The sequence below is a fragment of the Mastigoproctus giganteus genome, chromosome 9 (assembly GCF_048544385.1).
Source record: "Mastigoproctus giganteus isolate SK-2022 chromosome 9, ASM4854438v1, whole genome shotgun sequence".
Taxonomy (NCBI): Eukaryota; Metazoa; Arthropoda; class Arachnida; order Uropygi; family Thelyphonidae; genus Mastigoproctus; species Mastigoproctus giganteus.
The window spans coordinates 147777788-147801644 of record NC_143583.1 but is presented as its reverse complement, the minus strand read 5'-3'; the positions used below and the strand labels follow the sequence as shown (position 1 = coordinate 147801644).

The window sequence follows — 23857 nt, the reverse complement described above, 5'->3', positions numbered from 1 at the left end:
GACAATTGTAGAATAGATGTGTGGATCATCAACCATCCGCCTTTAGCCAGCGGATGGTTGATAGTTGGAACAAACTTCCATCTGTTGTGCTAGTCAAACATTTGGAGTGAATGGATGGGTGAAATGGGAAGGGGTTTTATTTTATTTTATTTTTTTGGCTGATGCTTGCTATAAACTTGCTTTCTTGCATCATATGCCTCACTAATGCTAAACAGTTGGATTCATATGATACATATAACAGATAGTTTATGGTAGTGTATGTAGCATCCATGTGGGATGGTTGCTACTTAAAGTAGTATAAGCGGGGATTATTTTAAGCTCCTATGTTAGATTGCAGTCTGGCTGAAAGATAGAAGACTGAGGGTTATCAAAAATGATCATTGGCTGCCATTAAATAAACAATTTAATGGCAGCCACAAGCAGAGGCAAAATTGATTCTTGCTTCTGTTGGGAAATGTGGCAGCCTAGAAAGCAAGGTGTGGGAGATTGCAAGGCCTGCTAGGGCTCATGTGGGACTAGCAATTATGGATACTCTGTAAGTGTAACTAAAAATATGGATAGGCATACATTTACTTGCAAATAAATTTTATGCATTTTAGGAATTAAGTCTTTAAATGCTGATGTTGTAGGTATAGCAGAAACCCCGTATCATTCTGATATTCAGATGCAGAATTTGAGTATGATGATTATAATGTGTACACAAAGGATAGACATCACAGGATTATTATGCCTTTGGTTAAGTAGCGTGTAGATTCCCAGTGAGTGCAACCAGTAATGGATACTGGGTATGTGATAAAAACATTATAGGCCAACTGAATGTTAACACTATTGAAAAATTATATAAAAAAAGTTGAAAAATTATATAAAAAAAAACTTTGCAGATACGTTGGTGCTGCTCACTAGCAGTGAATTCTGAATTTCTGAGTTTCTATCCTGGACGACTTTTTATATCAACGTGTTAGAGAGGCACAAGAGAATGCAATATTGTTAATACGATTATTAGCCGTGATCATTATGTATTATGAATCTTCATGTAAAGGAGCTTTAGGGTGCAGTGATCATAGTGTGATAATGTGTGATTTATTCAAAGAAATAACCACTTTCAAGGGGTAAAGGGAAAGGATTTTGTGTTTTGTAAAGATTATGTGGTCAGATATTTTTTAAACTCTTTTCAGTGGAACAACTAATGTTAAGTGTGAATTCCGCATGGGAAGTACGGGCAACCCTCGTATAACACAGTACTTCTACATCTGCAACACGGTTTTTCTATAACATGATTGATAAATTGTGGCAATCCTCAGACAACACTGTACTTGTACAACAAGTTTCATTCTAACATTTATAAATTTTTCTGGGTATGATACAAATTTTGGATAGTCTTAAAAAAAGGGAAAAAGGTATCATATGCTGAAAAAAGTTTAAATTTAAATGAAGGTACAATCCAGACTATAAAGAAAAATGAACAGAAAATTAGAACTGCTGTTGCAACAGGATCTTTCATATCTGCAAATGTGACAGCTTATCCCCGAGCTCCAATAATTGAGAAAATTTAAAAAGCAGTCAGTATTTGGATTGACGATAGCAGTAAAAAAATGTGTCCCATTAGATGGCAATGTAATTAAACAAAAAGGCACTAAAAATTTATAACCATCTAAAAGAAAATGGAGAATTTTCTGTTAAACCAGAGTTTGTTGTCAGTAAAGGCTGGTTTGAGCGATTTAAAAACTGTTTCTCATTACATAACATAAGAATTCAAGGGGGAAAGAGAAACGGCTGATAATGAAACTGCCAAGAAGTATGCAGAGGAGTTTTTTAAAAAAAATAATGATTATTTAAAAAAAAAATAGAAAACTGCACCAGGTTTTAAGGTATCAAAAGATTGCATAAGTTACTTATGTGCAATAACGCATCAGGAGATTACATGATAACACCTATGCTAGTTTATAGCTCCTCTAATCCTGGTGCAATGAAAAGTGTAAATAAAAACAGAAAATCGTTACAATGGATTTTGTAAAAAAAATTATTCTGAATATATTGAAGTGATGGAGGCATGGAAAAACATTTTTTAGTTGTGGACTGTATCAGAATCATAGCTTTATCGCTCAAAGAAGTAAAACTGTTAACATTAAAAGCATGTTGGCAAAATGTAAGGCCAGGTCACTTCATTCAGGAAATATGGTCGAACTGGCAGAAAACGGAATCGGTGCCGATAGTAGAACTTGCTAAGTCGGTAAGAGGGGAAGGTTTTGATGATATGACTACTGAAGACATTCAAGAATTACTGGTTAAAAAAAAAAAAAAAAAGATGATGACGAAGCGGATTTGGTGGAAATGGCATCGGAGGTAAACCAAACCAATTCAGAGGATGATAGCGCAGATGAAAATTCTGAAGTTCCAAATTTTACACCAAAAAGCATACAAGAATACATAAACTTAGCTGAGCAATTAGATTTTTTGAATGCAAATCCTTCGACTGAAAAGAACACAAAGTTCAAAAAGGGAGCTTCAAACATGCTTAGCTCCATACCATGAAATTTACAAAGATCTATCAAGCAAAAGCTGATAATCCCAGATTACTGATTTTTTAAAGAGAACAGAGGATACAGGAAATCTAGATGCTATATATATATATATATATATATATATAAAATATTTCTAGTATAAAATACATTAATTAAGTGTTTATGCATGGAAATGAACTAATGAAAATATGGTGTACCCTGGTAGCGATATATGTTGTGGACGCAACCAGGTGTATACTGTACGTTCAAAAGTAGGGATAGGCTGGTGAACTTATTAAGTTGAATGTGTATAAGCTGTTCTAGGTGGCGTGAGCTCAACCTGGACAAAGCTTACGATAATAATCATCAAGAACAATACAATAGAGAAGTTATATGCTATAGGGGGAAGCTAATTCTTAATTTTCTTCCTCCTATAGCATATAACTTCTCGCCGACCGGGCTAGGCAGATAGGTAAAGTGCCTGCCTGGCAACCCAAAGGTCGCGGGTTTGATTCCCGCCTCGGGCTGGATATCACGATGGTGCCGAACCAACCGGTTGGATGGATATCCCGGCCACGATACACGAAGGAAGCAAGAAAAAACTGGTTCCTTCGTGTATTGATCACATCATACGAAATAAATAATAAATAAATATAACTTCTCTATTGTATTATTCTTGATGATTTTATATATATAGATATAGAGAGAGAGAGAGAGAGAGAGAGAGAGAGAATGAATGTGAATGTGAATGTGATAAATATAGATGCATTTTTCTTTCTTTTTTAAAAATTTATTAAAATTTTTTTTTTTTAGACAAAAGGATTGAAATTTCAAGTCCTCTTTCAAGGTACCACTCGGTTTCTCTGCTCTGACTCTTGCTTCCAGGTGTTTCGAAATAAACAAAAACTTGCTAAGCCTTCTACAAACTGTTCTGGATCTTCTGTTACCACTGCTGCTACTACTGCCCCTGCTATAAATACAGCCACGACAGTCACTGCAAGTATTACTTCTACCACTAGCCCTGTTACCTCAAAGATAAACAATTCTTCTGTACCAGAAACGTGTACTCTGTGTAAGAATGAAATAAAAAATGGCCAGGGTTACTTTCCTCCAATAGGGGAAAATAAGCCTTTATGTTCTGAAGATTGCATTCAGAAATATCAGCAGGTAACTTTTTTATTATTGTTATATCTGTCAACTTTAAATTCTGTAATCAGCATTACAGATTTACTGTTATGTTCTTTTTAATTACATTCAATTTCTTATTTGTCTGATTTTTTTCTTATAATTTAACAAAATGCAGTATAAAATAAAGAATGCTTAATAAATATTGTTGTAATTGTAATTAAACTAACTAGATGGTATATTTAATCAGCAACATGTATACTTGCCAAATTTTATGAATAATTCTTAAAATTTGTGAAAAATATTAGCTTTTATAATTTTTTTATTATTATTTTTAATATGTTGTCATTGAGATTCTAAATTTGATACGATTTTTCTCTTTCTGGAATGAAAAAAATGATTGAAACTCTGAATTCATTGATGCAGTGCAATGTATGTAATATGAAGACGGTTTCAATGAAAATTCCTAAAACTATAAAAATGTCTTTATCATGTAATAAATGTTGCATTCATTAGCTTAATTCCACTGGATTCTACACGCCTCCTGCAGAACCAGAACAGTATTTGCATTCCAAAAGAGAATTCCTTGTTCTTGGAACAAATTGTACAACAGTTTGTTCCAAGAACAAGGAATTCTCTGACCTCTCATTTAATTAGAAGTATTCTTTTACAAATGATTTGAAAGTGAAAATCTCTCAGTGCTATGCCAAGTTCAGTTTTTTTTCTATTATTTCTGTTTTGTAATGGGTGTATTAGGACATGTGTTAACTTCCTCAGCATTTGTCAGTTGGGTCTAAAATAGCTTTGAGCAATGTCAGTTGGATTGGCACCATTTTTAACACTTGGTCTTTGGTAGCATTCTCAGAATTCATTAGCAGTCATGGCAAGTTCTAAGAATGTTTCTCCTTCCCACTCATAATATTTTGATAAGTGAGAAAATGCATTGCTTCACTTGTGTATTGGTAATTACAACAGTAACTTAACAAGCATACATTTAAAAGGATTTTACTTTTGCAGAGGTGATTACAATGGCCTTAGATAATTTTTTGAATTATCTTCACTTGAATCAACTGATGTCGTTAACACATCAGTTTATCCAATGCCTTGAATGGGTTGAGCACCCTGAATTTTGATGGGATCCTTCCTCTTGCTTAGATTACGAACCTGAGGTGGGGACATAAATTCAAATTGAGGAAAGACAGTTGTAGAATAGATTTGCGGAAATTTCCCTTTAGCCAGCAGGTGGTTAATTGCTGGAACAAACTTCCATCTATCATTGTGGAAGTTGATAGATTAAATAAATTCAAGGAGGAACTGGACAAACATATAGAGGGAATGGATGTGTGAATTTTTTTTTTTTTTTTTGGCTTCTTGCTTTCTTGCATCACATGCCTCCATTACTACTACTACCACCACCACTACTTCCCACAATGGGAAGCAACCATAGAAGATGCTTAACTTTTTATATGAAGGGGGGGGTTATTGTCCAGTATTTAGATTTAATTCAGCGTCAGAATTAATGATTATAATTTTTAGCAAACACTGAATTCTGCTTTAGGTGAAAACTAGTCTGCAACCAAGTTACCAAAGGACTTAATGACTAAGGTAAAGAAAGCCAACACAAGAACCATGGGAAACTTTTACCGGTCAAAAGCAGTTCCTGGTACCGCAGCTTCTCCGTGCATTCTTGGTAAACAAATGGTGCATGTAATTTGGTAGTGACAACAGAAGTCGATAACGATGTATTGATTAGTTTTTTCTTATTATTAAAAGCAGATAATCGGAGTTTATGAGTGGGCTGAAATTTACTTATGGGGTACACCCTCCAGCTGCCTCAGTCTTAGGGTGTTTATCTCCCCTGCTCGCTGTTTCAAACTGATAGTAAAACTACTTCTACAGATGGTGCGTGTTATCTGTAGTTGCAGTAGAAGTTGTTTTCCTATCGGGTTAAAACAGCAGGAAGGGGGTATAAAACACCCTAAGACTGAGGCAGTTTGGAGGGTGTACTCTTAAGTAAATTTCAGCAGCAAAGGCATTACACTCATGAACTCCAATAATCTGCTTTTAATAAGGAGAAAAAAACGAATTAATACATCGTTATCGACTTCTACTGCCATTACTGATGACACTCACCATCTGTTTATTCTTCCCTTCTCCTTCTACCCTGGAGAAACTGCAGGAAACGCATTTGACCGTTAAAAAAAAGTTTCCTGAAGTTTCCTGTGGTTCTCGTGTTGGCTTTCTTTTCCTTCGCCAGAGTTACAAATCCTAAGGCAGATTATGAGAATTTGTTAGATAAGAATGTAAAAAAAAAAAAAAAAAAAGTATTTCATAGTTATGTTAACACTAGAAAGAAAGGTGAATTTCTTTCACCACTGGATATGAATGGTATAACTATTAATGATCGTATACAGGATGCTGATAAACTGTGTGGCATTGGAGGCAAATTGCTGCTATTGATAAAGGAATGGTTGAGGGGAAGAAGACAGTGATAATCAATGGACACTGCTCATTGTGGACTAATGTTATTAGTGGAGTCCCTCAGGATTCAGTGTTGGGTCCATTGTTGTTTTCTGTATTTATAAATGACACTGATGATGGTATATCAAGCTTAATGTCCAAGTTTGCAGATGATACAAAGGTTGGCAGAATTGTTAAGGACACTACTGACAGTATGCTGCTGCAACAGGATCTGGAAAGGTTGAGCAGATCGGCTGAGAGGTGGCAAATGAAGTTTAACATTGACAAATGTAAATTACTACATATGGGAAACAGTAACCCCAGGGTAACATATCAACTCTTTGGTACTACACTGACAGTGGTAGAGAATGAAAAGGACCTGGGGGTAATAGTGTAGGCAGATATGAATTTTCTGAGCAGTGCAGACAGGCTGCAAGAGTAGCTCATGGTATCTTGTCAATGATAACCAGGAATTTTTCTAGCAGGGATAAGGAGGTGATTATTCCCTTGTATAAGGCAATGGTCAGCCCACACCTTGAGTACTGTATACAGGTCTGGAGGCCACATTTCAAGAAGGATGTAGAGCTGCTGGAACGAGTACAGAGAAGGGCAACAATTTTAGTGAATGGAACAAAGGGTTGCTCTTACGAAGAAAGGCTTAAGTTTTGCAAATTACAGTGTCTGGAGACTAGGCACTGGCGAGGTGATCTGATAGAGGTGTATGAAGCCTTGAATGGTTTAAGCATGCTCAATGCTCATGTGATTCTTCCTCTTGCTCAGAATAATCACCTGAGAGGGCATAAATTCAAATTGAGGAAAGTCAGATGTAGGATAGATGTGCAGATTTTTGCCTTTAGCCAGCGGGTAGTTGGTTGGTGGAACATACTTATATCCCTTGTTGTGGAAGTTGATAGCCTAAATAAATTTAAGGCTCAGCTGGACAGGTATTTTGAATGAACAGAGGGGTGAAATGGGAGTGGTTTTTTTTTTTTTTTTTTTTTTTTTGGCTGATGCTGCATAAGTTTGCTTTCTTGCATCATATGCCTCTACTAATGCTAATGCTAAACTGAATAAACAAAATGTTTTGAATCTACATTCTTTCACACTTAATTTTTTTATTGATGATTCTAGATGTAAAAATTATTCTAACTGTGGGAGTTATATAATTTTAATGATTACTGAGTGAAAAGTGGAAGCGAAAAAGGCACCTGAGTGTGATGCAATCTATCAGTTTTATTAGAATCAACAACAAAAGAGGTAAGCAGACCTTTAGCTATGTGAATTTGGTGGCAGCTCCTACAGATTCGAGATGGGTAAATGCCTCTCCTATTCACAAAGGGGTGTCAAAGGATGAAGTTAGTAATTATAGACCTGTAATGAAGTCTGTGCCAAGGAAAATATTGGGAGTCAGTGGTTAAAGAAGTAGTGCAGGATCATCTTGAGAGGGTTGCAGTTATATGGCAATCATACCATGAATTTGTTAAGGTCCTTGAGGTTGTCCCGGACATTCTCTAAGATATGCCAGACAAGCTGCACTTTTGCTACCTGGGAGTGTAAAACGCTGATGGAACTGATATTCGGGTGACACTCAAGTCAAGTGGACCCAATTTCGGCAAAGTCCGGACGGTCTGTAAGAGCCAAATACTCTGCTTGCACCTTCATGATGGTGGGATTGTTAGCAATCCTGGGTATAACCTCCATGCACAAGTACATGGTGGGTGACCACCCAGGTGTGAACCAACGTAAGCAGGCGTCAAGGTGTGGCGCTCACACAACATGGAGGAATGCCACCCCTCTATGGCAGGCAGTACTAGGTGGTAGATGACTCACATCAACAGGTGCAATACCACCACTTTGCTTATTGGAGGCTTGCACTGGTGGAACCCATGTTTAGTCTCTAGAGCTAAGTTCTGGTCAACCCTATCTCTTCCATCATGCAGTATCATTGATGACTTTTGAGGTTATGATGAACATTATGGCGAGATCCAATATTCCTTGCATTTCGAGGGTACAGCTCTAAAACGGTGTTCACAGGCCGGCTGGTAGTTGGTACACTGGACAGAACTTATTGGTAACTCTCTAGGAGGCTTCCGGATCAGCTAGTGTATAATCTTGCTACCTCTACTCTGCCAGATAGTGACTGGAGGGAGTCCGAGTAGTGTATATGCGGGGAGCATTGTTGAGGCCATGTTATGTCAAGGATCTGGGTATATTCTTACCATGTGTATGCCATATCCAAAGATTTCATTACTTCATACAGCATGTCCCACCCACTTTTTCTTACTAATGAATACACCATGAATTGTCAAACTAATAGAGCAAGCTTATCTGCGAAAAGATCTAAACCTCCCAAGCACTCACTAATTCAATTCACAAATATACGCGGTCTCAATTCTAATCTTAACGATGTCCATTTCCACTTGCAGTCTGCCAAACTCCATCTACTTTTTGTGACAGAATCTCTGTTATCAGTTGATTCAATTACTTGCTCAAATTATTCGCTGTATGATTCCTTTTGCCTCAAAGGTGGTACTTGTGCATATGTCCGTTCTGATATTCCCTGTCGGAGACTTGGCAATTTGGAATCTACTCTCTTTGATCTTCTCTGGCTTAAAATCCCTCTACCTCATTGTGTAAAATTCATCTGTTGTCTCTACTGTTCTCCCAACTCCACTAATCACGTGGAGCTCTTTGACTTCCTCTCTTTGCAACTTGACTTTCTCCAGTCCAACTTTCCTAATAGTGTGGTTATTTTTCTTGGTGATTTTAATGTTTACAACTCCAGCTGGCTTCCGTTTTCTAGTCACACCGACCCAGCTGGTTGAGATGCTAAGGCTTTTGCAATTACTAACGACCTTGCACAGATTGTTCATTTACTTACAAGAATACCGGACATTCCTAATCATACAGCCAATACGCTTGATGTTTTTTTCACAAACAACTCTTCTAAGTACACGGTCGAAGTGAGAAGTCCTTTAGGCATATCCGATCACCAACTTGGTGATTGTCTCTTCTCCAATGGAGCCTTTATCTCATGTCTGTTCCCAACATAAGGTTGGGAACAGCCATGAGATAAAGGTTTATCATTTGGCATTACAAGAATGCAAAATGGAATGACATGCGAGATTTATTTTCTTCTTTTCCTTTGTCGGATTACTGTTTCAAAACTTCTGATGTCAACGTTTGCTCAGATCGTGTCAGTGAAATTATTCTTGCAGGAATGGAATCCTTTACCCCACACTCCACTTTAAAATCTCATCTTTTATCTAAACCTTGGTTTTCCAATAAATGTGCTAAGGCTGTTCAAGATAAGAATGTTGCATATCGTAATTGGCTTGTTTCTAATTCTTCAGTTTCATTTTGTGCCTACACCAAAGCTCGCAACAATTGTAAAGCAGTTATTAATCAGTCCAAACTAGAGTTTGAACAGGCTAAGAGTAGAAAACTTGCTTCTTGCCCCAGTGGTAGCCGAGCATTCTGGTCCCTTGCCAAAGCTATTGGCCGTGACTTTTGCCCATCTCTGCTCCCAGCTCTGTCCAAACCAGATGGTTCTGTTGTCACTTCAGCCACGGATAAAGCTGACCTGCTAGCATCCCATTTTTCTTCCAGTTCATCTATTAATGATCTTGGTAAAACACCTCCCACCATTCCCAACACGCTCCATTCAATGCCTCCTGTGGTCTTCTGTCAAAAGGATGTCAGAAGGATTTTGACGAATCTTTATGGTAAGAAAGCTCCAGGTCCCAATGATATTTCTCCACTTGCTCTCGAAACCTGTGCTCCTGACCTTACTCCTGTTCCTTGCCGCCGTTTTTCACTTTCTAATTCCAAAGGTGTTTTTCCTTCTGTTTGGAAATTTGCTCATATCCAGCCAGTTCCTAAAAAGGGTGACAAATCCCTCCCATCCAGTTATCGTCCCATTGCAATTTCTTCTACTCTTTCTAAAGTAATGGAGAAATCAATTAACCGCCAACTCTTAAACTACCTAGAAACCTTCCGTCTGATCAACGATCGCAGTATGGATTCCATCAATGTTGATCCACTGGTGATGTTCTGACTTATGTTACCCATTTATGGACTAATTCAATGGAAAGGTTCAGTGAAACACAAGTAGTTGCTCTTGACATCTCAAAGGCTTTCAATCTTGTTCAGCATAAAGGTCTTCTAAACAAGCTTCCATCTTATGGTTTGCCAACTGTTTTTAGTAATTGGTTATCCAGTTTTCCCTCTGATCGCTCACTGAGGGTGATGGTAGATGGCACTCTGTCTTCTAACTTCTGTAATGCCGGTGTCCCCCAAGGTTCAGTTCTTTCCCCCCACTCTTTTCCTCTTGTATATTAATAACCTTCTTCCATTGACTGGAAATCCTATCCATAGTTTTGCCGATGATAGCACATTGCACTCCACTTTCCATTTTGAGAAACCTTGCCTGTTCAATCAGCTTCAACTCCTTGAAAATCTGCTACCAATTCCTTAAATGCCAATCTTCAGGTAATTCTTTAGTGGGGCAAAGACAACTTAGTTGATTTTAACCCTTCTAAAACTCACTCTTGTCTTATATCTTTCTCAAAACGGATTCTTCTGCTCCTATGCTTATCTTTAGTGACACTCTGATTTCTAGACAAAATGATACATCTCTTTTGGGGATTACCCTGACTTCTAATCTCTCTCTCTCTTGGCACAAGCACATTACAAATATTGCTTCCTCTGCATCTAAAAAACTTGGTTTTCTCTTTCACTCTCGGTGTTACTTTTCTTCCAAACAGCTGCTCACTCTGTATAAATTGCAAATCCCCCCTACCATGGAATATTGTTCCCACATCTGGGGTGGTGCCCCCAAAACCTCTCTCTGGCTTCTTGATTCTATTCAGAAGAGGGCAGTTAGGTTAATTAATGATTCATCTCTAACAGAGTCTCTCCACTCGCTGTCTCATAGACGTACTGTTTCTGCTGCATTCCTCTTCTACTGATACTTCCATGGGCACTGTTCTTCTGAATAATTCCCGCTCTCTCTTACAAAACAGTCCGAACCCGTACCGCCACCAGTCAACATCCTGTCCAACTTCAAACTCACAAAACCAACTTTTCATCTTCCTCGTTTATTCATTCAATTTCCGTTTTCTGGAACAACCTTCTTTCATACGTATTTCCTGAAAATTAGTGTAAAGAAGTTCAAGTCCGATGTCAACAAATATCTTCTTTCGTCTTCTCAGCCTCCAGCCCAAGCACAGTACTAAGTAGTATAGGTTCTAATACTTCTCGTGTTTGGGGTTTACATAAAAAAAAAAAAAAAAACAGTTTTGATTCTGTTTAACCAAAACTAAACTAAAAAATAATAAAGGATCGAACGGTTGATTGATTTGGTTGGAGAAGAAGGTGGTTATTAATGGCCAGTGCTTTCCACGGACCAATTTTACCAATAGATTCCCTCAGAGTTCACTGTTGGAGTTCTTTTTAGTATTTATTAATGATACTGAAAAAGGCATATCAAGTTAAATAAGTAATTTTCCTGATATAAAGGTTGGCAAGGTGGTTAATGACATGAATTGGGTATGCTACTGCGACAGGATCTTGAGGAACTAGGCAGGTGTTCTGAGAAGTGACAATTGAAGTTTAACATTGATAAATAAAATATATGTATTTGGATAGCAGTAATCCCAGAATAACATATCATATGGAAGATGTCACTCTCAAGGTAGTGGAAAATGAGAAAGACCCTAGGGCAGTTATATAGTTCAACATGAATTTTTTGAGCAGTGCAAAAAAATTTTTCCTGCTAAGACAGCTCACCTGCCTCTGTGTTGTATAAAGCAGCAGTGGTTAGAGCTGTATCTTGAGTACTGCTTACAGGAAATAGTTTGGATGATTTGTTTTAGTAAGGATGTAAATATGTCGGAACAGGTGCAGAGATGGAAACAAAATTAGTTGTGGGCAAAAAAGGGTACTCTTCCCAAGAGAGACTTGACTTCTGTTAATTGCAGTGACTGGAAACTACATGTGTGATGACACCTGAAGCAGGTAAGCAGTGATGCACATAAATTTAAATTGAGAGTGATGGTTGCTGGAAGTATTACAGAAATTTGCATTCAGTCAGAGTAATTGATTTTTTTTTTTTTTTTTATGAAACCCCCAAACACGAAAGGTATCAAAACCTATAGTACTCAGTACCATGCATGGGTTGAAGGAGAAGTATGGGGGGAGGGGGGATGCCGGAAACTTTGCTCTAGAGACTAAACATGGGTTTCACCACTTCAAGCCTCCAATAAGCAAAGTGGTGGTATTTCACCGGTTGATGAAAGTCATCTACCACCTACAATTTTGTTGGAATAAGTTTCTACTTGTGTTGTGGAAATGGGTAATTTCAGTGAATTTAAAAGCTTGAATAAATTATTAAAAGCAATGGACAAACAAAGTAGTTAATTTTATTATTATTATTTGTTGAAATCCCCAAACACAAAATCATTAGAAGAACTTGTAGTAGCAGAAGCAGAATATGCTGTTGACATTAGTTTTTGAATTTCTGTTGATTGTAATTTTTGGGTTTGCAGTAAAGTTGTGAAGAAAGTTCCCAAGAAGCACAAGGGATTATGAGGCGGTTGGTTCTATGAGGTTTGAGTTGGACAGTGAATTGAACTAACTGGTTATGATGTGCTTGGACTGATTTGTAAATGAGTTGGGGAATTGGTATCTGTAATTCCTAACTTTCTTAATTAACCTGACTGCCCATGTTTGAAGTCCAGAAGCTTGAGAGGGGTATTGAGGACACAGAATATTGTGGGAACAGTATTCTGTGGTAATGCAAATATGAGATTTATATAGAGGGCATAGTTGTTTTCGAAGAAAATTAATGGCAAGAGTGAACAAAATTCATTTCTAGAAGTCCGGATAATCCCAAATAGAGATATGTAATTTGTCTGGAAATGCGAATATGAACGTAGATGAACTGCTTTTATGTTCAAAGATGAACATAGGAGCAATAAACCCTGTTTTGCTAGAAATAAGACGGGACTGAGTTTTAGAAGGATTGGAGTTTAACAAAGATTTTCTATACCCCATTGGAGAATTACCTGGAAATCAGCATTTGAGGGATTGGTGGTGGATATTCAAGAAGTTGAGGGTGTTTGTTCAGGACAAGGTTTTTCAGACTGGAAGGCAGAATGCTATCTTCATCAAAGCTATGGATAGGATTTCTAGTCAATAGAAGAAGCTTATTAATATGTAAGATACAAAAAAAGTGGGAGAAAGAACTGAACCTTCGGGAACAGCAGCATTTGTGGAGAATTTAGAAGACAGAGATGGCTACCATCACCTGCAGTGTGCAGTCAGAGAGAAAATTGGATGTACAGTCGATAATCCATAAGGTATCAAAACTAAGGTATTCAACCCATCTACTTCCATAATTGCAGTCGAGTTTTTACTGATGGTTTGCTTCATCTATTTGTCATCTGGGTCAGACATTCCCCAGATACACCTTGTGTTCTATGACTAGAACTTTCTGATTGGTTAACAAACTTACTATTTCTCATAGTAAAATAAAACTTTTGTATGATGATCTTCAAAGGCACCCTTTCTCCAACTTGGCCTCCTCTCATAAAAATTAGTGGTAAATCTCTCCCTTTTGTCTATTTAATGTGTCTAAGCTGTTGTTTTTACCAATAACCACTTATTCTACTGCAGTCCAGTTTAGACACATTAAATTGCTTGCAGTTCAATCCAAGAAACTACACTTCGATCCAGTGCAGTTTCTTCCTAGTACTGGTACCAGTTGCAGCCTTTTGTCTATTTCTCTCAAATGCAAAATCTGCCTTTTATTTATTGACATAACAGCAAACTCAAAATATTTTTAAGGTAAATTTTATATATTGCTATTCTCTTATATAAATTAGTTTACATTTACGTCGTAGCAAAAGAACCATAAAAGGCATAAAAATATTGGATAGATCGAGAGAGAAGACAAAACAAAGTGAAGACGTAAAATTATTTATATCAGTAACTGCATAGTTAGTGAGAGGCCTGTCAGTGCAACTCAGTAATTGGTGAACTGGCAACCACCCAATGATTTATGTCACAGGCCTGAGAGCCTGAAAGAACTGTAACATGTTAAAGAAAATGTATGAGTTAAATAAAATCTATGCATTGCCTTTTGTAGTTAAGGAAAATAATAATGAATTATATATTAAAGTAAATACAAAATAAAGCATTTATTCTAATTCACTAATCTTTACAGAATATTATTGTTTCCCATATAGATAATACGGCATCTCTTCCACTGAACTTCATTTTGCAACATTGCCTTTCTTATCAGTGATGACTCTCTCACTGACTGCTATCAGTATCAGTTGATGTTCCAGTCATTCTCCCCAGTTCCATTGGTTTCCAGTGCTTGTTTACTTTAAAATTGATTCTTCAGTCAATCTATGTATTTCATTTTTCATTTTTACTGGTAACCCGATTATGTCAAGAAATAAGAAAAGAGCATTAAAGGAAGAAAAGAGAGTATTCAGTGAAGAATTGGAATTGCAGTATTGCATTGTTGCAGAGAACAATAAAATGATGTGTATACTCTGCTATGCCATATTGGCCAGAATTTCACTGAATTTTCACAGAATGTCAATAAATACAATGCATATCAGCATTATGTGACTCATAAGGACAACAAATATGCTAAACTAGAAGAACCTTGAAAGCCTGTGCTTCAGAAAATGAAAGATGGAAAGCAGCAACAAGTATTCAAAACTGTCAGGACAAGGGACTAACCTCACTAAAGCGACAATAAAGTAGCATATATACTTGGAAGAAGAGGTGAACCATTTAATGATGTGGAAATCATAAAAAAATGCATTGTTTAAGTTGTGGGATGTTTAGATTCAGCTAAGGTTTAAGAAGTACAAACAACTGCCTCTTTTAAGGACGACCATAACTGATTGGCAAAATGAATTAGAGCGTAATATAACAGAACAACTTCATGCAATATGCCAAAGCAAAGCCATTTATTATTCAATTGTCTTGATTGAACCCACTGACATTATTGACTCAGTGCAGGTGTTTTGCATTCGTGTTATAACTGCAAATATTCATTGTCATGAGGGGTTACTGACTATGGGTACCCTTACTGTAACGACCCTTGCAATTGACATATATCACCATTTTCAATGAAAAATGCCGTGAAGCAAAACTGAATGTACATAATTTAGTAAGTGTATGTGCAGGTGGCACACCTGCAATGAGAGGAAAACATGAATGATTTGTTGCGTTACTACAGAAAGAATTGCCAGATCCAGATACTTTGATTTCCTTTCACTATATTCTTCATCATCAGAATCTGTGTTCTAAATCTACTGTTTTAAGTGACACATATAGGTAAACTGCATTCGAGCAAATACAAATAATTTCACGACATCACCAATTTCGCAACATGCTTTAGCTTAATGAAAAAGCATTCAGTGTGGATATGCCATATCATTCTAAAGTGCGCTGGTTGTCCCAAGGATAAATAATGCTTATCGAACTTTTATCTTTGCAAAAACAAATCAAGCTTTTTTGAATGTATGAATTCTGCAGAATTCCACTTCTGCAATATCTCTGCAGAAGTGGAATTCTGCAGAGATATTGAATTTTTCTGTGATATGATGTCAAAGGAAAATGATCTAAATGTTTTTTGCAAGGTAAAACCAAATCTAAATATGATATGTAGCTTAAAATACAGGCATTTCGGAAAAAGCTGACCTTGCTTAACTGGTCGGAACTTTCAGCTGAACACTTTCCTGAACTGGCAAAACTAATTAATGAACAGGATACAAACAAATCATTAAGGAAATGCGACATGAAAGAATACACAGCTGTTCTAGACTCCCTGATCAAGAATACAATGAAAGGTTTGCTGATTTTGAGAAACATGATCTCGTGCTGAAACTAGCTTTTCAACCACACCTGATTGATGTCTCCAAAGCATCTGATGACTTAATTGAGCTCTCAGAAGATAATATTCAAAAGTCTCTATTTGACGCGAAGAAGGATCCTCTTTAAAAATGAAAAATGCTGTTGAATACTCATGTTTACGTCAACATGCTCGTTGAATGCTATCTTGTTTTGGGACAACCTACTGTTGTGAATCAACATTTTCATATATGACACAAATTAAAACAAGATTGAGATCTCAGGTGACTGATATTCACTTGGGGGAACATTAAAACTACTCTCAACAATGTTGGAACCAAATATCAGACTACTATCTGGCATTAAGCAATCGCAAAAAATTCATTAAATGGTTTGTTGTCTAAATTTGTCCATTTTTAGTTTTATCATCATCTTCACTAAACAAATAAATGCCTTTGCTAATTTTTTTGTTTAAATTTCTCATACGATAAAAGGCTGTAATTAAAATTGCAAATATGCCTACAAAAATATAATTTTTTTTGTATATATTTAATTTTCAGCATGCATCCTAATAGTATCTTGGTTAAATAAAATTAGGCCTTCCAGTGAAAAAAGGTTCCCCCATCCTTGGGCTAGGGCATGTAGAACAGCCTCTACCTCTGTCCTACAAGTTCTATCTAGTTCACACTACCTTAAGGCATATTTAATTTACCATGGATTTTCTTACTTCATTCGTAAAAGCCTTCCTGCAGAAGTCAATTGATTGACTTCTGCAGGAAGGTGTCAAAACAATCTGATTTACTGGTCCACTCTATTTCTCTATATAGTTATTCATTGTACTCATCAGAATCATTAGGCCTATAACACACTCCTACTCTTAATTTTGCTTTCCCAGTGCTTATGTCACACAAAACTGACTCAACATTGCACCCATGTCAGCTGGATGCACTTCCTTAGATTTTATGTGTTTCTTAACTAACAGCATTACCACTCCTCCCTTTCTATCCTTTCTGTACACATTGTACTCCCTAAATTCCAATTCTACATTCCTTATCTCTGAGTGACACCACGTCTCTGATGTCCTAGCGATATCCACCTTCATTGTTTGAGGGGCATGTACACCAACACCTCAAATTCATCAAATTTATTTACTCCTAGCATTGGTGTACATGCACCTATTCTAACACAGCCCATGTATTTACTGGTTCTATGATAACTCTCAGCAGTCTGGAAATCCCTAGCACCTTTCTTTCCAGGCTGCTGCTCATTCCAATATAAGCGGAATACTGTTAATCTATTAGTTTATGAATTCCTCTAAGCTAGCAGACTATCTCAGCCATGTTGTGAAAAAGGCCCAAAAAATTCCTCACTTCATTGACAGGACTCAAACTCGGATCTTTTCCACCCATTGTGGGGTGAATGGTGATTCTACCAACTGTGCTACACATGAGAGCCATTTATGAAAAAGAACTTATTTGCAAACAAGGTACAGTATGTAGATATGCATCTATAAGCATTTGGGGGCCATTCAGTGTGTTTTAGAATAAGACAGTATATATATTAAAACTTATTCTCTACTGTAGAAGTAGATGCATAAAGGCTCAATGCTAACCTTGCATGACATCAGTATTTATTGATGAATAAAGCTAAAGAAAAAAAAACAGTTTTGTTAACATCTAAAGGGTAATTCAGTAATATATAGTCTTTTTTTCAAAAATACTATATATTGCTGAATAAGTACTAAGTATTTTTTTATTTAATTTTAAAACTTTATATCTGAGCATGTAATGTTATTATATTAATAATTATTCAGTATTTTCTATATAGAGCCATGGTCCTAAACAGGCTTGTGCCCAGTGCAAAAGCAATATTCAGGGACGTACTAAGTGTTTGACATGGGAAACGATGGAATTTTGCAATGAAGATTGCTTAGGCAAATATCAAGCATATTTGGGTAGTCACTGTACATGCTGTCAGGTTCCAGTTCAGCAAGTATCATTAGGGAAGTATTGTGTTCGATTTGGTTCTGACATACGGCAGTTTTGTTCGGGTCGATGTTTAGAAGAGTTTAAAAAAGGACTAAAGGTAAGTATTTGAAATAGCTACCAATTTTCCTTGAATTTTTTTTTTCTTTTAAATCTCTTTACTTAATAACCATAAATAAGAATAAATTATTTTCTAATACAGTGGCCTGTTCATTTCACTGTATACACAAACACATTCCTTATGCCTCCCATTATCCAGTAGATAACTGCATTACTTAAATACCTGTAATGCGTTTAGTGATCGCACAAGTGGATTCCAGTAAATTTACTGAGTTCACATTCCACTTAGTTTGTGTCATAAGTGGAATGTTGTTATTGTTCTGTAGAAAAAACTTTTCTTTTTCTTCATAAGTTCCTTGCCAGAAAAGCTAAACCAGCTTGCTTCTTCCATTTTCCTAATAATGTAGGAAACAACTCTGTTAAAGAACCCATTTTAACAGAACTGTATGTTCCTCTCTAATCAATCTTTCTTTTATTTTATGATTTTCCAAGTACTTTGGGCCTAATGGGATTTTTTACTTAGTGTTACAACATATTGAAAGATCCTTTTATCTTTTACTGATTTTTTTTACAATTGATTTTTTCGAGAAAATGTCTGTCCTAGTAAAACTCTAGGACAAATATTTGGCATCATTCATGAGTGTTGACTTTTCCTAAACCTAGAAAAGACTAATCAGGTCCTTGAAATTATTAAAATCCATTGCCCCTTTTGAACTTTCTTGTCCATGTTCTTCAGAAAAAGTTTTGCTTTTTTCAAGAACTTTGTTTCACAGCCATTTCACTTGCCCTATTGAAACAAAGAATTTGTTGAATAATACCCAATATATTATTTCCATAAAACAGGTCCTCCTTGGATCCCATCATTAAAGTTAAATGTGACATGTGAAAAAATGCTTTCATTAGAAATGAACATCTGGTAATGGTCTGATGGAGGCCATTATATAACCAATGCTTTGCATTCTTACTCTTTAACTGATGTGCTTGGTGTATTTTATAAACCCAAAACAATGTTGGTGAATTTCAGTATTCTTCTAGTATGATTTTTAATTGGAAATATTTTGCCATAAAAAATATTCTTTCTTTATGACATTTCTTTCTTTACAGCATTGTTATAACCTTAGAATTTTGGTTCCTTCTTTTTACATTCATTTGCTACCTTGAGATTTGGCTGTGCAGTAGTTGGGAAATGGAAAGTTTATTATTGTTATTATTTATTTTTTTATTTTTGGATTACAAGGCTGTTGTTTCTAATTATGTTTTTTGATATTATTATACAATGTAATGTCAAAATTAAGAATAAATTTTTAAGGCTTCCAATTTAGAACTATTTCCCAATTTTTTCCCCTTCTGTTGTTAATACAATGGCAATAACCATTATGTTCTCACCCATGAGAGTACACTCATGACAATTTCACCTTATATATATACACACACCGATGAGCCAAAACATTATGACCAGCGAGTCTTTATGCAAATTGAAGCAACTGCAGATGAACTACGGCATATGTGCAGGTCGGGACACTTTATAAAAAACACCTGATACTGAGCTCCATTAATCAGTGTTACTCTTGTTCTTCAGATGGGAAGGGTAGCAGACGTAAGCGAGTTTGACAAAGGCCAAATTGTAATGGCCAGAAGACTGGGTCAGAGCATATCCGAAATGGCACGGCTGGTGGGGTGCTCACAGTCAGCCATGGTTAGTACCTACCGAAAGTGGTCCGAGGAGGGGGAATCCACGAATTGCCGGCGAGGTGTTGGATAACCATGGCTCATCGATGCTCGAGGTGAGCGAAGCCTCTCCTGGATGGTACATGGCAACAGAAGGGTGACTGTGGCACAACTCGCCGGTAATTTGAATGCTGGTGACGGGAGTGATGTGTCACAACACACAATACATTGAACCCTGCTGAAAATGGGGCTGCATAGCCGCAGGCTGCTCCGAGTGCCTACGCTAACCACGGTTCACCGGCGACAGCATCTACAAAGGCACTTGAGCATCGAAACTGGACCTTGAGTGATCGGAATATGGTCATCTGGTCCGATGAATCATGTTTCCTGTTGCACTATGTGGACGGCCGAGTATGTGTGTATCATTTACCTGGGAAGGTGATGGTGCCTGGATGCACGATGGGAAAAAAAAACAAGCCGGTGGTGGCGGTGTCATGCTTTGGGCGATGTTCTGCTGGGATACCCTGGGTTCCGTAATCCATGTGCCAGGCACTCTGATATGTACCACTTACCTAAACATCATTGCTGACCTGGTACACCCTTTCATGGCAGCAGTCTTCCCCCTCTGGCGGTGCCATCTTTCAGCATGATAATGTGCTATGCCACACCGCCCAGATTGTTCGAGGAAGATGAGGAAGACTTCCAGGTATTGCCCTTGCCTCCAAATTCCCCAGACATCAATCCCATCGAGCATCTGTGGTTTGTGTTGGAACAGCAACTCCGATCTGCATCTCAACTACGGATCTTACAGGAGTTAAAAGATCTGCTGGTCACAAGACACATTTAGAAATCTTGTAGCGTCCATGCCTCGCCAGGTACAAGCTGTTTTGGCTGGACGTGGAGGACCAACATTATATTAGGTAGGTGGTCATAAACATCATTCTGTAATCTAATTACTGTTGATACTATATAGTACCAATTATACCCTTACAATAGCGCACGCACACACACGCACACACACACACACACACACACACACATACGCACACACACACACACACACACAGGACAGAGGCAAATCCGTAGCCAGGTGGGAAGGAGCAGCAGTGCATAGCACACGTTCCTTGATTAGACCGGGGTTCGAGCCGTCACCACCAAATACGGAGGATGCGGAAAGGTCAGGGAATGACCACCGCATATCCTGGAGCAATATGGCCTTAGTTGCTAATGCTCCTAAAAACCAAATAACAAACAAACAGGACAGAAATCATGGGATACCTACCTAGTAACGGATAGGCCCACCTTTCGCCCGGATAAAGGCAGTCACACAGAGAGACATTGATTCCACTAGTTCAGAAAAGCGTTCCACAGGTATTTCCATCCATTCTTGTTGCACTGCTGTCCATAATTCGTCACATTCCTGGGTGGAGGAGACCTTTCCACAGCATCCCAAAGATGCTCCACAACGTTCATGTCCTGTGAACAGGGAAGCCCTTCCATGATGGTAAAATCTGCGGAATGCTTTTTGAACCATGTTCTAGTAACCACGACTCTGTGGGGGAGGCGCATTGTCCTGCTGGAAGAATCCATTGCCCTATGGTTGCATGATGACCACGAAGGGATGCAGATGGTCTGCAAGGACGGACACGTAACCTGGACCATTCAGAGATGGTCCAGGTTACGTGTCCGTCCTGGACCATTCAGAGATGCATCTAGATGTGCCTGATGTCCCAATGTGTGCCAGTTGAACACGCCCAAGACCGTACCGACCGTCCACCTGCCTGAACAGTTCCTTGTTGACATGATGGGTGTATAGCTTCATATGGTTTCCTCCAGATATGCACCCTCCCGTCTGCTCGAAATTACTGGAAACAGGACTCATTGGACCAGGAGACCCGTCTCCAACCATCCAAGATCCAGTGCCAGTGTTCTTTTGTCCAGTCGAGGCATAAAGTCCTGTGTCATGGTGTTTGCAGTGGGACTCTGGTGAGTTGGCAGCTTCCATAACCTATTGTTGCTAATGATCGCCTGATGATCTTGGCGGCTTTGACATCTGTCTTGCATTGTTTCAGCCAACCAGAGAGTGACAGTGCCACAAATCACCCCCGACTTCAACGATGTGAGACAGATGTCGACGGCCGCCTTCATATACCACTTCTCCACTCACAGCGCTATCCACAATGGCATATTCCCGATACACTCTTGATACTGTCGAACGGGGATAGTGCAATTTCAGTATTATCTCTGTGTTAGAGTGACCCATGCATCTGGCACCCACTATCATCCCTCTTTTAAAGTCAATTATCTCATGACGTTTATCCATACTGTCATCGAATTACCATCTACGTGAATGCAGTGATGCAGTTTTTCTATATACCTGCCAGACGGTGGGTTCGTCCTCTAGTGAGAGTGGTGACGATGTCATGTTGCCTGGGAACCAGGTATCCCATGAATTCTGTCCTTTCAGTATGTATGTATATATATATATAATAGGAGCAATTAATAAATATCTTAAGCAATATAGTCCAGATCGGATTAATGCCATCTATTGTAGATAGAACATTACATCCGTCATAATATTATTATTTCATTATAGTCTAAGTAGATAAGGTACGTGCTGTTTAATGGTATATTATGTTCGAATTTTTTATATGGTGTCCGAAAATATAATACTGATACTATATAAATATAATGAAATATGTAAATAGGCTGGCTGCCCACTAAAAATATATATATACCCGTATATCAAAGCACCAAAACGCTATAATTGCCGATACCAGCCCCATTGGCCAAACCTAGTAAAGAAACATCATAAGTAAAATAATAATAATAACAACACAATATACATATTGCCTAAGATAAGTATTGCAATAAGTATAACTATAAGTATTTCTAAGTATATTAAAGTAGCACCGCTTAATTTTCAGCACTCACCTCTTGATGAATCCACTTGGATGTGATGTTATAGAAGACACATATTTAATAAGAGTGAGAGACTTACTTGTACTAAATCATCTACTTTAATATACTTAATCATTATAATGCAGCACATAAGGAGTCATTAAACTTACAGTTAAACTATAAGTATTTCCTAAGATTGCCTAACTTAATTACTATAACTGTTGCCTAAGAATTAAATTCTAATACATTTATTTTTTAATTTTCAGTAAATATTTTAATAATACAGTATTTGTTTTTGCAAATCTTTCAAAAACCAGAAGGTATATCCTATTCAGCTAAAAGAATCCATACAGTATACAGCATATATCTGCATATACCCTCCACTACAGCCCTGCTTATTTGTCCATAAAATAAACCATATGACAAATGAACCCTCCAAAATAGTTAAGAACTTCGTCTGTTCAAATGGTTTTCCATTTTTTGTTGTTTACAACATCCAATGCCGACCGGGCTGGGTGGGTGGGTAAAGCACCTGCCTTGCAACCCAGAGGTTGCTGGTTTGAATTCCGCCTCAAGCTTGGATTGGAGTAGAAAATGCAAAAACCTTGGGAGTTGCAATATGGCCACAGAAGCCGATGTGCCAACAACAACAACATCCAATAGAAAGACAACTTCCAGTATCATTGAGTAACCTACTCTCATTAATAAGAACATAATTGTTATTGCCTGTCTCAACAACAGGAGGGGGAAAAAAAAAGCCAGTTGATAGATGCTTCTGCAGAAAATTTCTTTCTGTTCAGATTTTGAACTTCAAATCCTTGTTCACATAATCCCACTTACCAGTATTGTTCACTTCCTAGGGTATTAACAGTGGCCAGCAAATTTAATCCCCCTTTTTTCGCCACAAAATATTATATAGTGTTGAACATAAACATGCCCTTAATATTGTCATCACATATTTTGTTTGTTTTTTGAGAAACATTAATATTTTTGTTTTAATTACTTATTAACAGATCATTTCACAAGCTTTAACCAAATGTGAATTTTTTTTATTAGTCTAAAATGTTTCTAACCATAATTCTAGAATTATTCCCCCCCCCACTCATTTCTCTCTCTCATAAGCACTTTTTTTTCTCTTTATTTATGAGAACTCCAAACACGAGAGGTATTAGAACCTATAGTACTTAGTACTGTGCTTGGGTTGGAGGTTGAGAAAATGAAAGAAGATATTTGTTGACATTAGACTTGAACTTCTGTAGATTGTAATTTTCAGGAAATATG

At 37.4% G+C, this 23857-nt stretch overlaps 1 protein-coding gene across 4 annotated transcripts in view; it reads left to right on the top strand.

Moving 5' to 3' along the window:
• The window catches only part of woc (zinc finger protein without children), a 717317-nt gene that overhangs the window by 153408 nt on the left and 540052 nt on the right, over positions 1 to 23857 (top strand). For all 4 annotated transcript variants that reach the window (XR_016547396.1, XM_090381483.1, XM_090381482.1 and 1 more), the window contains exons 6-7: positions 3315 to 3668; positions 17790 to 18047. Coding sequence is in view for 3 of the 4 variants with exons in the window: in XM_090381483.1 (XP_090237609.1) it covers positions 3315 to 3668; positions 17790 to 18047 (612 nt within the window). In the remaining variant the exon portion in view is untranslated. The remainder of the gene's footprint in view (positions 1 to 3314; positions 3669 to 17789; positions 18048 to 23857) is intronic.